This window comes from Cnephaeus nilssonii, assembly GCF_951640355.1.
Source record: "Cnephaeus nilssonii genome assembly, chromosome: 9".
NCBI classification, from domain to species: domain Eukaryota; kingdom Metazoa; phylum Chordata; class Mammalia; order Chiroptera; family Vespertilionidae; genus Cnephaeus; species Cnephaeus nilssonii.
This window is the reverse complement of record NC_137080.1, coordinates 66,892,093-66,908,748: the sequence shown is the minus strand read 5'-3', so window position 1 is coordinate 66,908,748 and position 16,656 is coordinate 66,892,093. Positions and strand designations below refer to the sequence as shown.

Below are 16,656 nucleotides of genomic sequence, written 5' to 3'. Positions count from 1 at the left end.
AATGAAACCATATGGTATAAAATTTATATTAATAAGAGTACAATTTTAGAACTCAACATATGACTAACTTGAACTGTACATCTAAAAAACACATTCAAATGTGGATGGATGAGTAGGTAGGTAGGTAGGTTAGGTAGGTAGATAGATAGGTAGGTAGGTAGATGGATGGATGCATAGATTTTTCTATTTTTCTTGAGGAATTTCATTTCTTGCACATCTATATTTATAAAGCTCATTAAATATCACCTACTTCAGAGAATTATTTAAGACTAAAGGCCCAATGCACGAAATTTGTGCAAGGGGCTCGGCCCTCGCAGTCCTGGCTTCATCCAGAAGGTGGTCCAGAAGGTGGTCCAGTCTGGAAGGTCGTTCTGCTCTTTGGTCTAAGTAGCATACATGCTTTTTATTATATAGGATAGGGAGATGTATGTTTTCCAATTCTTTCACATGTAAATTATAACATATGTACATATATAAAGATTAAAATATTTTATATACATATTTATTAATATTCAGTAATAGACTAAGTTTTAAATGACATGTTGTCACCAGTAAATATTAGTTGAGTATGTCCTATGAACTTTTATAATTATAAATCAGTTGAGATAGCCAAAATGGGGTCATTAAACAGTTTAATATATAAAATCACTAATCTGTTGTATTGATATTTTATTTGAATTCTTTTAGGACAGAAACCATGTTTTTTTTTATCTTAATTCTCTAGTGCCTAACACAATGCTAAGCATATACTAGAGATTATGTGTATGCTGTATAAAGAATGACTCTGCCACTTTTCTTATCAGTAGGAAGATACCAGCAGCTGGAGTTTCTGAGAAGGTGATACATCAGACATAATGTTTATGAATTTTAACCACATGAATTTAATACATATTACCCACCACCCACCATGTGAAATTTTCCTAGCCCTAAATTATTTAGAAATGATGACATTTTTTATGAAATTATTTGATAATTTCAGAGATTTCAATAAGCTAATAATCATAAAGTTTCTTTGGAAACCTTATACAATATAAAATTAGCCTGGCTAACATGGCTCAGTTGGTTGAACATCGTCCCATGCACCAGGAGGTTGCTGGTTTGATTCCTGGTCAGGGCACAAGCCCAGGTTGTGGACTTGATCCCCAGTAGGGGATGTGCAGGAGGCAGCCCATTGATGTTTCTCTCTCATGGATATTTCTCTCTCTCTCTCTCTCTTTCTCTCTCTCTCTCTCTCTCTCTCTCTCTCTCTCTCTCTCTCTCTCTCTCCCCCTTCCTCTGAAATCAATAAGAACACATTTTTTAAAAATATACAAAAGTAGACACTGTGATCCAGCTTTTCTTTATAAAAAAGACAAACCACAAACAAATGCACACAATTTTAAAAATTGAGGATACAGATATAAAGTATTAAATATAATGGGATTATTGAAAATTTTATATTTTTCCACATGTTATTGTTTAATTTTATACTCAAGGCGATTTTCTAAATTTTATACCAGACAAAGTAGAAATAATATCAGAACCTGTTGTGAACTAGGCACAGTAGTCCAACGAATTAAGAATACTTGTTACTTATAAAGTTGTTTTGAGAAAATGGCTGAATTTTGTGGCCAAGTGGGCCAGCCTTCTCGGAAATTAAATAAACAGATTCACCTTGTTTCTGGTACACCTGGACAAGCACAGGCAGCTGCTTCTCCTCCTCCTCCTCCTCATCTCCTCCTCTTTCTCCTTCTCATCCTTCCTCCTCCTTCTCCTCCCTCTCCTCCTGCTCCTCATCTCCTCCTCCTCCTCTTTCTCCTTCTCATCCTTCCTCCTCCTTCTCCTCCCTCTCCTCCTGCTCCTCATCTCCTCCTCCTCCTCTTTCTCCTTCTCATCCTTCCTCCTCCTTCTCCTCCCTCTCCTCCTGCTCCTCATCTCCTCCTCCTCCTCTTTCTCCTATTTCTCCTTCTTCTCTTTCTCTCTCTTATTCTTTCATACTGCCTCTTTTACACACACACACACACACACACACACACACACACACACACACACACACTCGTGTGAGAGATGACAGACTACATAGAACTGGCAGAATGTGTGGCCTTGACAGGTAGACAGCTGTCTAAAGCAAAAGGAGTTGAACCAGGTACACTAATGCTTTCTCCTAGAAGATTAATCAGACAGATAAGTCATTCCTCCTTCCTTAGTGGAGTGAGTGATGGGGACTGAGAAAAAGCAAAGATAATATTCTAATAGAAGTTTCTTCACATGGAAATATGAATAGTTGGTTATAAATGTTCCCTTTTAAGTTGTTCCTTAAAACCTGTTTCTGTTTTCAAACTTTTATTAACAAACGTTTTAAAAACAGGAGTTGGAGCAATAATCTACCTAGTCATTGGAGGTTTGACTTTATGGGAAGAGATGTCAAGGAGCTTGAGTCCTGGTTTAAGGTTTTTGTTTCTCCTGTTTTCTTCTACTTTTATGGTGGTTCATTAGGAGAGAGAGAGAGAGAGAGAGAGAGAGAGAGAGAGAGAGAGAGAGAGAGAAAATTAGTAAATGATAGCTGGGGTGAGGGTGGAGCAAGGGAGAAGAGGAAGAGAGAATCAGAGAGAGAAACAAAGAGAATAGTTTGCTTTATGTTCACTTCATCTTTTCTACCTTTCAGGGGAATTTTGCTCCATTGCAACAAAACACTTCATGTATCACATGCATTTTTGGCCACTACCTCATTCCTCATTGCACAACTGCCTAGTACCTTGCCTAAAAGAGGACAATACATTTTATTACTGCAGCTTATTTAGAAGAAAGAAAGAAAACAATAGTCACCATAGTTTTGTTTACAAATACTTAGAGCCAAAAATATGTGTAATTTTTAAAAATATGTTTTTATTGATTTTAAAGAGAGAGGAATGGAGAGGGAGAGAGAAACATCCAAGGGCTGTCTCCTGAAAGCTCCCTACTAGGGATGGAGCCTGAAACCTAGGCATATGCCCTGATCTGGAATTGAAGGCTCAAACAAGTCACACTGGCCAGGGCCATTGTTTTGTTTTGTTTTGTTTCATTTTGTTTCGTTTCATTTGTTTGTTTTAAATGAGCAATTAAGAAACAAATAACCCAGTACTGTGGTCCAGCAGCAGATGATTTTAATTTTGAAATATCCATCAATTAAGCTGAAGTGAGCCTGAGAGTCAGGAGTTACTTGTTCTGCAAGCTTTCTGTTGTGCAGTGTGACTGGAATACAGCAAGTGATCGGTAAAGCTAGGAGAAGAAAGCTAGATCAGTAATTTGTTAACCTTGCCTGAACATTAGAATTTCATTAGAGTTCTTAAAAAATACCAATGGGGAGGTCACAGAAGGCCAATTAAATGGAGTTGTGCCCAGCCGATGTGTCTCAGTGGTTGAGTGTTAATCAATGAACCGGGAGGTCATGGTTTGATTCCCAGTCAGGACTCATGCCGGGGTTTCAGGCTCTATCTCTTGTATGGATGTGCAGGAGGCAGCTGATCAATGATTCTCTCTCATCACTGATGTTTTTTCTCTCTCTCCCTCTCCCTTACTCTCTGAAATCAATAAAAACACATTTAACAAATACCAATTGTTACCATAGTACACATTCAATAAATCTGAGCTATTATTATCACTAATCACAATATTAGTTTGGCATCCATATACATGTATTTGTAATTACATGGCCCTCCATGACAAAGTGGCTACTCTTGTTGTAAATATGCAAAGCATAGCACTTGAGTGCCTGTTTATTCTTGTTGACAAATTTCAAGAGTTTGTCAGAGTCCTCACTTCCAGAGCTCAGGTAATCATTGCAAAACCCATGAATGCCAAAGAAAAGTTGAAGAACATCACTTCCTTTAAAATAGGTGGAATCTTTGCAATTTTATTCAAGATCACAAGTTAGAGGTTTGGGGATCTGAACCTCTGAGTTCAACATCACAATTCCAAAGTTGTGTTTTTTTTTAACATGTGATCCTGAATAAAACTATGAGTTCACTAGTTGTTCAACAAATGATAATACCTCACAGTTATTGAATGCTATCTGTCCTGAAGGAACTAATGGAAAAATATAGATATTTGGAAGTAAGGTGTTGTTTAAATCTTGATAGTCTCAAACAATTCATATGTCAAAGTTCAACAGATATGTCAAAGACAGGATAAATATTTTAGACATTACTCACCATATAATGTCTGTCCTAACTACTTAACTCTGCTGTTGTATCAAAAGATCACTCATAGACTATAAGTGACCAAGGCTGTATTTCAATAAAACTTTATGCAAAAACAGGCAATGGGTTGGGTTTGGCCCACAGTTAGTAGGTCACTAACTCTTGATGTAGAATATACATTCCTTTTTTTTTTAAGTTTCCAACTCTTTTAAAATTCTCCATCAAAAAAATAGACAGTCTATTTTGTCTTTTTTCCCCTTCTGTTTTCCTTAACATTTTAACCATAGTCATTTTAATACCCTAACAGCTGAATCTAATATCAGGATAATCTGTAAACTAGCTTTTGTTTTGTTTTGTCAGTCATATCATCTGGCATACCTAGTAATTTTTTATTGAATGTCATTCATTGTATCAAATAATTGTCGGGACTTCAGACAATGTTCATGTCCACCAAAAAGCATTCCTCCTTTCCTTGGTTGTCTAAATACAGTGAGGAGCTGGTACTTCAATGCAGTCAAGAATTGGTCTGGGTCAAGGCTGTTTTGCAGTTTTAGTAAAAATACATTTATTTAATCCCCTTTTACCATCATGTCTTTTGGATGGAGAGCCTATGTTTACCCATCCCATCAACCCTGAAAAACTGCAGAAGATTCAGCTTTGCCCTGCAATAGGTCCCAGCTCAGTGCCCCAGCTTCCTGCCTTGGTAACTTCAAATGCTGCAAATAGCTTAAGAAGAAGTCCAGCTGGTTGCTTAAAGCTGGACTCTTCTCACTAGGCATTTATTGTCAAATGCCTATTTACAAGGATGAAGAAAATTACATTCTGTGGCTGAAAAGTTTTCATCATAATTCCTCAGCTTGCTACATAGCTCTAGAACTCAACAAAAGTCTTTTGGAGAAAAGTCCCAGCAAGATTTTTAGGGACCCTTACATTTCTCGTATATTTCTCCAGCCCTTGCCAACTGAAAAAGTTTCTCTTTCTGCTCTAATGGACCTCTGCCTGCGCTACACCTTCTCCTCACTTCTTGCCCAGATTTAGCAAACATTCCCAAGGGGGGAAAAAAGAAACCAGCTGAAATTGTTGGCTTACCTCTGAAAGGATCTCCTCTTTCTGGAAATTAGTCTATCTCATTTGTAACTCTCTGATGCTCTAGAAGATTATGATTTTTTAGTAATTTACATATATACTTTTAATTGACCTTACATGAATTATTACATTCTACTAAACCAATAAATTTTGACTTTATTATAAAAAAGAAAAAAATCTTTAGATACATATAATGCTTCCTAGGGAATTTTAAGGGAGTCTATTGTATAGATATATAATGAAATACTTCTAACAGTTATGCTTATTTTTCCTCTTTTTAAAAAAGAAACTCATAACATATTACTGATTATAACATAAACCCAGGAGATTTTTAAGCTTCTCTCAGTTGTGTATTTATTGTGACTAAATAGAAGAAATGTTAGAATTAGTTTTAGCCATTAAAATTCACTGATTTGGAACTTATTCATTGGATGATTTAATAGGATATTCTTCTACAGAGAATTATATTTTGGAAAATGCCAAAGTAAAAAAAAATATTATAAGGGAAAGTGTATAATATTGTTCAATCATTCATCCATCCTTTTATCTACCCACTAATTTATCATACCAATATCCACTGAGATTTAACTCTGTGCAGTACAGTACAATTACGCAAGGGTGCAACTTGAAGGTGACACATATAACAAATACAAAATAAAGTAGACAAGAAAAGAATTAAAATAATTACAAACACTAATATATATGTTGAAGGAAATTAACAAAGTGCCGACATAGGGAATAATGTTTGGGGACTGCTTTAGATTAAAAAAAATAGTCAGTGAGGTCTCTATGAGGAAATGCCCTTTAAAAGTCTGACCCAAAAGGTGAGGTGGATTTAGATATGCAAAGAGTGGAGAGAATGGGTTTGTCAGGGAATGAGAGTTCATTCCATTTGGAGAAAATAGCATATGGAAAAATCGTGGGGTCTTTAAGGAAGGGCAAGATGATCCAGTGGCCAGAGTAGTGAGCTAAAAAGAGGTTGTCATGAGATGAGTTTGGAAAACGAAGTAAGGAAAAAATTATTCTGTGCTAGGAGTTTGGATTTTATTCTTAGTGCAAAGGGAAACAGTTTACAGTAGAGGACTGATGTGATTCAATCTAATTAGAAGAGGGTCTATGGTTATTCTATGGAGAATGGACTGTAGGATGGTAGGACAGGTACCCGTGAAGCCTGCTACAGTAATCCAGGTGAGAGGTGGTGGTATGCTTGATTAAGATTGAAAGAGTATATTTCACTGATGGTGATGTCATTTTCTGAAATGAGGAAGGTAAGCTTGAGGTAGGTGGGTCTGGGGGTTGCCAAAGTTACATTGTACTGAGGTTTGAAATAAAGAACTTAGAGTACAACTAGTCAGTTTAGTTATGATTTTTTCCTCTAGCAAAAGTTGAGCTACTTGGATGCAGGTGCAAAAAAAAAGGCATTTGGTAGAGCCAGAGTGTTTTCTGAAGACCAGAAGTGTCAGCAGCACCTGGGAGCTTGTTAGAAATGTCGAAACTCAGACCCCGTCTCAGACCTACCTAATCCAAATCTTCGTTTTGGAAGTTCCCTTTGCTATTCAAATGCACATTGAAGTTTAAGAAGCATGTGGCAGATGTCATTTAGGGTTCTAGTTTGGTAAATAAATGCAAAGAAGTAATATGTAAAAAGAAAAAAATCTGAAAGGAAGTAAAATTTTTAAAAAGTAAACTTTTGGTGGATGCAAAGAAGTTAAATGAATGTTAGCCAGCTCCATACCATCACAAGACATATTATTATCATTAGATGATATCTCATTTTCCTCTCCTGGGCATATGGGAGGATTGTGTTTTTTACCCCTTGAAGGTCTGTGACTAGCTGTCCACATGTGCTCATTGGTTGTGTATGGAAGTGAGCCTTGTGGTGTCATGCCTGAGAATGTCATTACCAGTGCAAAATCTTTTATCCTCCATCATCCCAAACCCCTGAGTCACTATGACATACAGAGCCTCCCTGATGACCTGGGTTGAGTATGTGCTCTGAGTGAGAAATACATTTTTATTATTTTTAGGCCCTGAGATTTTGGAATTGCTTGTCATCACAGCATAACTTAGCCCATTTTGACTGATACAATATCCCTAGAACTAGAAAACTCAAGTAGTGGAAATATAATTGAAAAACTCTTAGGGAAATACTGGGTTACTGAATGCTCTGCCGCCCATTGAGAAGGTTCCTAAAAGTCTGGGTCCTAGTCTGGGAACACTATACTGCTTTGAGCTCATGAAGGATGCTCCAATTCTATCCCCTGGCTCAGAATATTAATAAGAACTTCTAGATTTATTTGATATTAGGAAAAGAAATCTCACCTACTTATGTCCTTTGCTCAGGAATTGCACTTTTGACTAATTCTAGCCAAAAATTCTGAAATTAAAGCTATTTCTAGATTTTACTGGGTAGGTATATTTATTGTGTTCTCAATCTTAATTTGGAAATCCCTAGGCTTTCCAGGGAAATAAGCACACTATATCTGGCTCAGTTTTTGTTTTGTTTTGTTTTGTTTTCATCATGTTTCTTCATGACTCAGTTTATTCTCATAGCAATACCTTGCAATCCTCACTTTAGGAAGTCCTGGGGCAAAACACTGGGATACCCAATGCCCTATTGGCCAAATGCTATTTATCCTGAGCTTTTTGCAAAACACATATGATGTATCCTGGGGAATTATGGGCCAAATGTATAGCATTGTCTCTTGATAAGACTTGTCCCTCAAATTTGAACTCTTAACCTGAGGACAGCTCCAGGATGAACACAAGCTCTGTGTATAAAATGCGGGGGAAGGCCGAAACCGGTTTGGCTCAGTGGATAGAGCGTTGACCTTCGGACTCAAGGGTCCCAGGTTCGATTCCGGTCAAGGGCATGTACCTTCGTTGCGGGCACATCCCCAGTAGGGGGTGTGCAAGAAGCAGCTGATCGATGTTTCTAACTCTCTATCCCTCTCTCTTCCTCTCTGTAAAAAATCAATAAAATATATTTAAAAAAATAAAAAAAATGCGGGGGAAGTTAAGAACTATTTATGTATTAGAACAAAGGGTACACTTTCTTTTCCATACAGAGTGATATCTTTCTTTCCTGGTGACACCAGATAAATCTGCAAATAATTTAATATTACCATCTAGTGAGTGACTTTGGTCTTAGAAAATGACAGAGGTTTGAACTGAAGCAAAAGATGTATATTTAGATTATTGCTTTATGAAAAGAAGTTGCTTGTATAATTACCTTTTAATTGAAGCCACTAAGAGCTGTGGGAGCCTTTTATATACCTTACAGATGGACTGTAGGAGTTGATGCTGAAAATAATATATAAATATATGAAGTTTAAACTGTGTCATTTGCACAGTGACTACGATTAACTTTTTTTTTTTTAGGATTCACACAAGAGAGGCAACTGTAACTGGCAGTAGGAGGCATAAAGTGAAAAGAATAAAGTTATTTCAGAAACCACACCTACTCTTTAAACCATGACCTTCACTGAATCTCTCCAGATAAAGAGCAAGGACTATAAAAAGCACTATTTTTAGATGTCAGTTTTCTTCTTTCACTGGATATCTTGTCAACAGTATTAAATGTGAATGACACAGAAACTTTAAGGCTTGTCCTTTGGAGCAAAAATACTGAATACTGCAAGCTGAGCAGACATAATCACTGACAATTATAATTCTAAAGGAAATATTTAAATTCTTGAACCTTTCTGAGCTATTTCACTGACTAAATTAAGAGAACTACAAAATATGACACAATTGAAATAGAATCCTTGATTTATCCTGGGGGACATTTCTGTCTACTTGTAGAAAACTACCTACAAAAATTTTATATATTGATTGGTCATTGGCTTTAGTAACATGTATACATTATAATCCAAAATAATAACCACTACTCAAATAATTGGTAATATCTCGACTGCCTGGCAAGTTGCTTCAATTATCTTGCTTCTCATATTCTTTCTATATATGAAAAAGATTCAGTGGCTCCTTGAAATAAATGTGGTCGAAAATTATTTTTAAATATTTAAACATCTTGACAGTTTCTAACCAAGGCACTATACAAAACCTGAGCTAAGCAGGTGATAGTTAAGAGCATGGATTCTACAATCAAACTGCTGAAGCTCAAATCATGGAACAATTTAGGGCTAGACAATTCTGGAGAACGCAGTTCACCATGCTAAGCCTCTACTTTTTCATCTGCAAAATATGGGTAATTATAGCACCTCCAATGGTTGTTTTAAAACTTAAATGTATTTAGAGGAATTAGAAATTGAAAATGGGAAGAGAAGAAGGGAAGGACTCTGAGTGTCCACTTTTAACCTCTATCTTGCAGTAACCCATTATAACAACCATGTGATGACGTTTGCTTCTTTTTATAGACAAATCAAAAGATGCTAGGAAAAGGGCAAATAGTTTTCCCAGTGCTCCTATGTCATAAATAATAGAAGCACAATCTAAATCCAGATTTTAGATTCCATTTGCTCTATAAACATAATGTACTATTAAGAGTCTCAGAATATTTAGGAGATAAATACTTGGGTTCAAATCAGATTTCATACTTCTGGATTTTTATTTTGAAGAGAATCAGAAAGAACACAGTAGTTGAAAAGAAGTAGCAACATGAATAGTTGGTATTTAAATAAGATATACAGTATCAGGCCATACTTTTGAGAGAGGGAAGGATTGTAGAAGAAAGGGCGGATGGGGTTCAAATTGTATAACCCTAGAGTTATAGCATAGAGATTGGAACAAAGGAAGAGAGGTAACATGCGAATAAAGGGCAATTTGAAACAGAGAAAAAGTAAGTTGAACTAACTCAATCTTAATTCTACTACTTCATGATCCAGAAAAGAGAAAAACAGATAAACCTGGATTTTTCATTCTAGGAACAAGTAGGCATGTTTTAGGGAGAGAACCTTTAACAGTGCACTTGTACTGTGTAAGGAAAATCAAGAAACTGAGATTTTTAATCAGCTAAGTATGTTCTGGATGGATGTCTATCTTAGCTGAACACTCTTGGTACACTTTATAATTGCTACCAATAGTCTACACTAGTGTGTACAGCTATTTCAAGGTATTTGTTCTGGGTGCTTTCCACCAACAAAAGATGCAAATTAATGCTATTTGTGAGGATTGGTGTTTGCAAAGAGCTAGACTGAGAACAGCTCATTCTGAATAAGCCTGCTGAGCAGCTGTCAGATGGCAATGACGTTGATTTACTACTGATGGGGGCCACATTTGATGTTGACCCAGAAGTGAAAGACTGCTTTCCTATCTCTGGTTAGCTGAGCCACCCAGTGCCTTCTGTACTATTCTTATTGCAAACAGAAAATGTTTCTAAATGTTTTAGTCCTTAAGATTCTAGTACTGTGATGCTTTTGTTTGAAAGGAAGGATACATTAGAAATCTGAGCAAATTAGATCCCTCACAGGCATGCATACTTGTTGCCAAAATAGATACAGAGCCGATGTGAAGTAGTCAGAGGCTGTTTGCCTCAGCAGCCATGCTATCTCTTCCTAACTGAGAACCATTTAAGTCTCTGGCTTTGAGCATCATGGCTGGGATCTGCATTGTCAGCATAAAATCGAAGGCTGAATATGATGACATTTTTTAGGTTAGACCCAATTAACTTCATTTCACTTGAAAACTTGCTGTACATTCTACCTACTGAACCACACAGTTTCAAGCCCAGAAGCTGCACTGTCTCTTTAAGCCAGGCATTTCTCATACTATTTGATACCAGTGTTTGCCATGGGTTGTGCTGGTGAGCGAGTTAAGGCAGCTTTCAAGTGTGCCTTACTTAATCCTATACCTGATGTGAGCATAGAAGGATTTTGATTGATTGATTGATTGATTCAGTTACTTTGTTCAATATATTGTGAGGCTGGGACTATAGGATTAAACAATATAGATAAAGTCTCTTTCTTCACAAGACTTATATTCTAACTAGTAGCCCTGTGCATGAATCCATGCGTCAGTAGCTCGCCAGTAGCTCACTGCCACCCTCCAGTAGCTCTCCGCCCGTTGCCCTGCCCTCCTGTAGCTCCCCCCACTCCTCCCATAGCTTGCTGCCTTGCCCGTCCCCCTGTAGCTCTTCGCTGCCCGCTTGTAGCCAGTAGCTCGCTGCCACCCTCCTGTAGCTCCCTCCACCCCCCCACCACCTCCCCTTCATAGCTTGCTGCTCTGCCCCCTCCTGTAGCTCTCCACCACCCGCTTGTAGCTTGCTGCCCCACCCTCCTGCTGATCTGTGATCCAGCCGTTCTGCAGTCGGTCATTATGCTTCACCTTGTAATGACCATTTGCATATTACATCTTTATTATATAGGATGGCAGGGGGTGGGGAGAGTATGCAAAAAAATAAGTGAAGGGATAGATGGCACAATGGCAGGAAAGCTTCAGCACAATGAGGGAGGGTAAGATGAATGGCCATGGTATCATATTGGATAGGGAGTCAGGTAAGGACTCTCGGAGGAAGTGATTAAAAAAAACATGGATCTCTGTGGGAGAGAGATCCCTGGTCCAGGCAAAAGAAAAAGCAAGTACAAAGTCTCTGAGACAGGCATGTGCTTAAGGAAGATCAAAAAGACCAGAATGCCCTAGCAGGTTTGGCTTAGTGGATAGAGCGTCAGCCTGTTGACTGAAGGGTCCTGGGTTTGATTCCTGTCAGGGGCACATTCATTGGATCGTGGGCAGGAGGCAGCCAAATGATGATTCTTTCTCATTATTGACGTTTCTATCTCTCTCTCCCTCTCCCTTCCTCTCTGAAATCAATAATATATATATATATATTTTTTTAATTTTTTTTTTTTAATGACCGGAGTGACTAGAGCACAGTGAATGAGGGGAAAGGTGTCCCAGGAACTGGATCATGGATCATGTAGGGCACGCAGAGCATGGTGAGGCAAGAAGCTTTCCTGATATGCAGTAGCTTGTGCTAGTTATCTTAGGCTTATGTGATTTCATTTAAATTAAGAAAATGATATTTAAATATTTTAACGAAATAGGCATAGTTTTCAAATCTCAAAGGAGACATGCTATGTGAGTCTCCTATGGATTCAATTGTAAGAATGATAAGTTGCAAAGTTTAAATAAAAACCTGGGCACTGCTGGCTTCAAAGACCAGCCGTTGCATTATATCATAAAGGTATAGTTAAGACATAAAAATTTAATTAACTCTAACAGATTTTATGATGCTATATCCTAAGTCATGGAACCTACTCCCAGGTTCAGAAGGACTACTGGGGCAGAAAGACATATGAAAAAATGATTACAATTCAGTGTGATACAGTGATGTATAAGAGAAGAGACAGCTCCGTTTAAATATTTAGAAGAACCAGTACTAAATCTGAGTGGTGCATAAACATTAGTTGATGTAAGGGAGGGGACAGGATTGCCAGTGCAAACACATGAAGTTATGGAACACATGGCCTGAACAGCAAGTCACAAATATTTATCAATAAATTAGAGAAGAGATAGGCAAGGGCTGATCATTGATGTCACACCAATCCTTTGGGCTTTAATCAGTGGTTGGCTGCCACTGAGGAGAGACAGGAGATAAATAAGAGAAGAAAATGGAAAAAAATAAACTACATAAATAGGTTGTCTTTCAGCATAATAATGGAAATAGAGTATGTCTAAAGATTTTAACTTTACCAAAATATTTTTTGACAAAGTTTCAGAGACTAAAGAAAAGTAAAATATCTGAAGTGGCAAGATGTTGTTTTTTTGTTTTTTTAAAAATACATGTTTTTGAAAACTTCTAACTTTGGGGATTAGTTCAGATTGATTGTCATGCTTTACAGGATTTGTTGGCATGAATCTTAATGGGAAATTGATCATTACAATTATTACAGGTTACCCTTTCTAGCATTTCTCTGGTGTGTTAATTCTTGATTATTTAATGAACTTTTGATACATTAATTTTATCACAAAGTTAGCAATGAGATTATAAGGATTAACCTTTTAGTAAACAAAGAAAAGTATGGTGGATCCTTGCTATCACTTAACCCTCCCTAACATTACCATTCTTTTACACTATAAGATGTTTTTCTTCCCTTGAACTATGAGATAAGCAAATATGAAAATTGACAGCATATTTCTCTGGCCATCAGACTAATTTAAGCCTTGCATCTTTTTAAAAAATATATTTTTATTGATTTCCAAGAGGTAGGGAGAGGGAGAGAGAGATAGAAACATCAATGATGAGAGAGAATCATTGATTGGCTGCCTCCTGCTTGCCCCCCACTGGGGATAGAGCCTGCAACTCTGGCATGTGCCCTGACTAGAAATTGAAACCTTAACCTCCTGGTTCATAGATCCAGGCTCAACCATGGAGCCACTCCAGCTGGGCTAAGCCTTGCATCTTAATAGTTTGTTTTGCTGCTGAAGACCCAGCTGAGAGTTTTGGGGTATTTTTTGTTGTTTATTTGTTTTTGTTGTGGTTGTCTTATTTTTGTTGTTATAGTTTATTTTTTTAAATAAAGTAATCTAGCTTTCAGTCATGTCATAGTAGATCTCTAAAGTTATAGATATGTTCTAAAGCTAAAATGTCCTTGTGACAACTTAATTTTGCTACTATAGAAAGATATGTTTATTTTAAGAGGTAAGGCAAAAATTAAGCTTGGCATGTCAATAAAACTGGAAATCTTGAAGTATTTATAATTTCCTGTTTCTGACCACACCTTACTAAACTATCACCCTGTTTACCACATGCAAAAGTAATTTTTTATTTCTAGTTCAATGAAAAAACTAAGCTAATACACACTTTCTCCAATGTGTTGAATTGTGTGCTCTGAGAACAAGATAAAAACAAGCCTGTCAAGCCTGCCCAATATAATGTATAAACTCTCATTAGTTTCTGCATGCTGGATATACAAGTTGAATGTGGGACACACACAATGTGCAGTTTTGAAATCCTCCCAAGTGTTGCAAAGCTATGTTAAAGTTGAGTCTCCAATTGAAAATTTATTTGTTTGATGAAGATCTGCAGAGAAATAATAATGAAGATTCTGATATTTATTGTTTTTTTGTTTGTTTGTTTTTTTGACCATCCAGATTAAAGAGCACCTGGCTAAGGGGCAGCGAATGCTGGCAGGTGACGGGATGTCCCAAGTGACCAAGACACTGTTGGATCTAACTCAGAGGAAAAATTTCTATGCAGGGGATCTTCTGATGTCTGTGGAAATCCTCAGAAATGTGACAGACACATTTAAAAGGGCAAGTTACATCCCTGCCTCGGATGGTGTCCAGGTAAGGGAGAAATCCCATGAAGGAAAAGACTAGTGAAGATGCAATCAGTTTTTGGCCCAAAGAAGTCAGTGCAGCCAGGAAGGAGAGGGTGCTCCCTTCTGCTTGGGGAGGCTTCTGGGTTGTATTTAGTGTGAGCTCTGGAAATGACCTTGATTCCTTTAGTCTACACCCCAGTGTCCTTAACCATAAAATGCTCATAATGCACCTCAAGGAGATCCTGAATGAGAATGTGTGGGAAGTGCATTGAGCCCTTCGATAAAAGGCACTGTAGCAAATTCAAGGTTGTATCATGGATATTTTCTTCCCACATTTAATATCACCATCTCGCCATAGGAGACTATTAAAAGTACATTAAGCATAATGAAAGCACATTAACTATAACATGCAAAGAAGACAGACTTTAAGTTTTGTTTGAGGTGTTGCTACTAGAAGGGGGAAGGCCATATTTAATCTTGTAGAACCATTACCTGAAAATATCAGGCAGGTAGAGAATTGTTCTGGATAAGAAAGTCCGAAATTCATTAAGTCCTCACAGCATATTTTTCCTGTAATGGAAGATTTCTAGAGCAGCCTCATTTACTTCCATAATAAAGTTTAAACACTCACCCAATTTCAGTATTGCCTTGGCCATTAAAACAATGCTTGTTGAATGGCAAACAAAGCATATTTAATATAACTCTAGTTTGCATTTCAGATTAACTCTTTTTGTGCTGTAGGCTACAATGTGTTCCTGCCAAGAATGCTGACTCTATTTCTGCATTTCTAGCTTAATGTCCTTCCTGTATCTCTGCCTAAAGTTCATTAAAGTAAAGGTTTGGCAAAATTCCCAGATCAGGTAGTTTTCCTTTAGCCTACTCTTCATTTGGGAGTTTTATTTGCATTTCACTTGGAGAATGCAGAGGGTTTTGTTTTGGTTTGTTTGTTTTTGTTTTAATCAGCTATGGAGAGAAAGAAAAAATAAAAGCTTTTTGGAATTATGAAGTCATTCGTAAATTATACTGATACCCTGACTGGTAAAAAAAGGCACATATATTAATTAAATATAGGCATATTCTGCTGAAAGTAACGGCTATGAGAATTTTTGGAGCTGCATTCTATATCATATGACCAGTGTCCTAGAATCCTTTTTTTTTTCTTTTTCCCCATATATATGGCCCCCTACTGGGGATCAAGCCTGCAACCCGGGCATGTGCCCTGACAGAGAATAGAGCCCACAGCCTTTTGGTGCAAGAAGGGACAATGCCCAACAAACTGTGCCACACCAGCCAGGGCCTGTAATACATTTTTATTTGTAAAAATACATTGGGAGGTAGGGTAGGGAGATTACCACCATTTGAGCATTTCAAAGGTACTTTTTTCCTTACAAAAAATGAAACAGTTCCATAATTTTCAAATTAAATAAAGTAAGTCAAGTACAGCTTTTCCCTGTAGTTCTGAAATACTTCTATTCATTAGCATTTACATTAAAAAATGACATTTGAAGTCCTTGACATAATACAAATGTTGTAATTTCAAAACTCCTCAGACATGTGATCATGGGTGAAACATCAGACAGAATGGTGCTCTAAATAATCTCTAGGGCCTCTTCCGACTCTCAAGAGTGTAGGACTTTAAGATTTTAGGTGGTAAATTCAAGCAACTGAGATTAGCAGGTTTGGGGGGAACATATTTTGATTGAACTACTCCCTACAGTACATTGACTCAATGTGCAATTAGTTTAACCAAAGGCTTAGTCATGCACATTAGCCGGTTTGACTAAATAGAGCCACTTGGCTGACTGTTTTGTTGCCATTTTGGCATCTTCAGAAATAGGTTCCTCCATTTCCATCCTACTCTCTCATTAGCCCTCCATTTACACCCATATTCTGCACAAAGGGTGTCCCAATCATTCCTTCACAGCAGGAGCTGCGTTTTCTTTTTCGTTGTCTCTGCTGTCTTTTCAGGCACCTGGTATGCCTTCCTTTTCTAGAATTCTTTTTTCTTCCCTCTCCACAGGTCAAAATCCTCGCCCAACTCTAGCAAGTCTTTCTGAATGCCAGACCAGCAAGCCCCTAACTCCATCTGAAAATTATCTTTCTCTTTTCTGAAATCCCAGAGAACTTTTTAAAATTTTTATATTTTTCATTGCAAATTTCTACTTCCCTTTATAGAACCAGCAATCTTTAGG

The 16,656-nt window shown here is 37.4% G+C and overlaps 1 protein-coding gene across 1 annotated transcript in view; it reads left to right on the top strand.

Moving 5' to 3' along the window:
• The window catches only part of ADGRB3 (adhesion G protein-coupled receptor B3), a gene marked incomplete at its 5' end in the record, with an annotated part of 705,309 nt that overhangs the window by 311,270 nt on the left and 377,383 nt on the right, over positions 1-16,656 (top strand). The window contains one exon of the mRNA XM_079781368.1: positions 14,295-14,489. Coding sequence (XP_079637494.1) covers positions 14,295-14,489 — 195 coding nt within the window. The remainder of the gene's footprint in view (positions 1-14,294; positions 14,490-16,656) is intronic.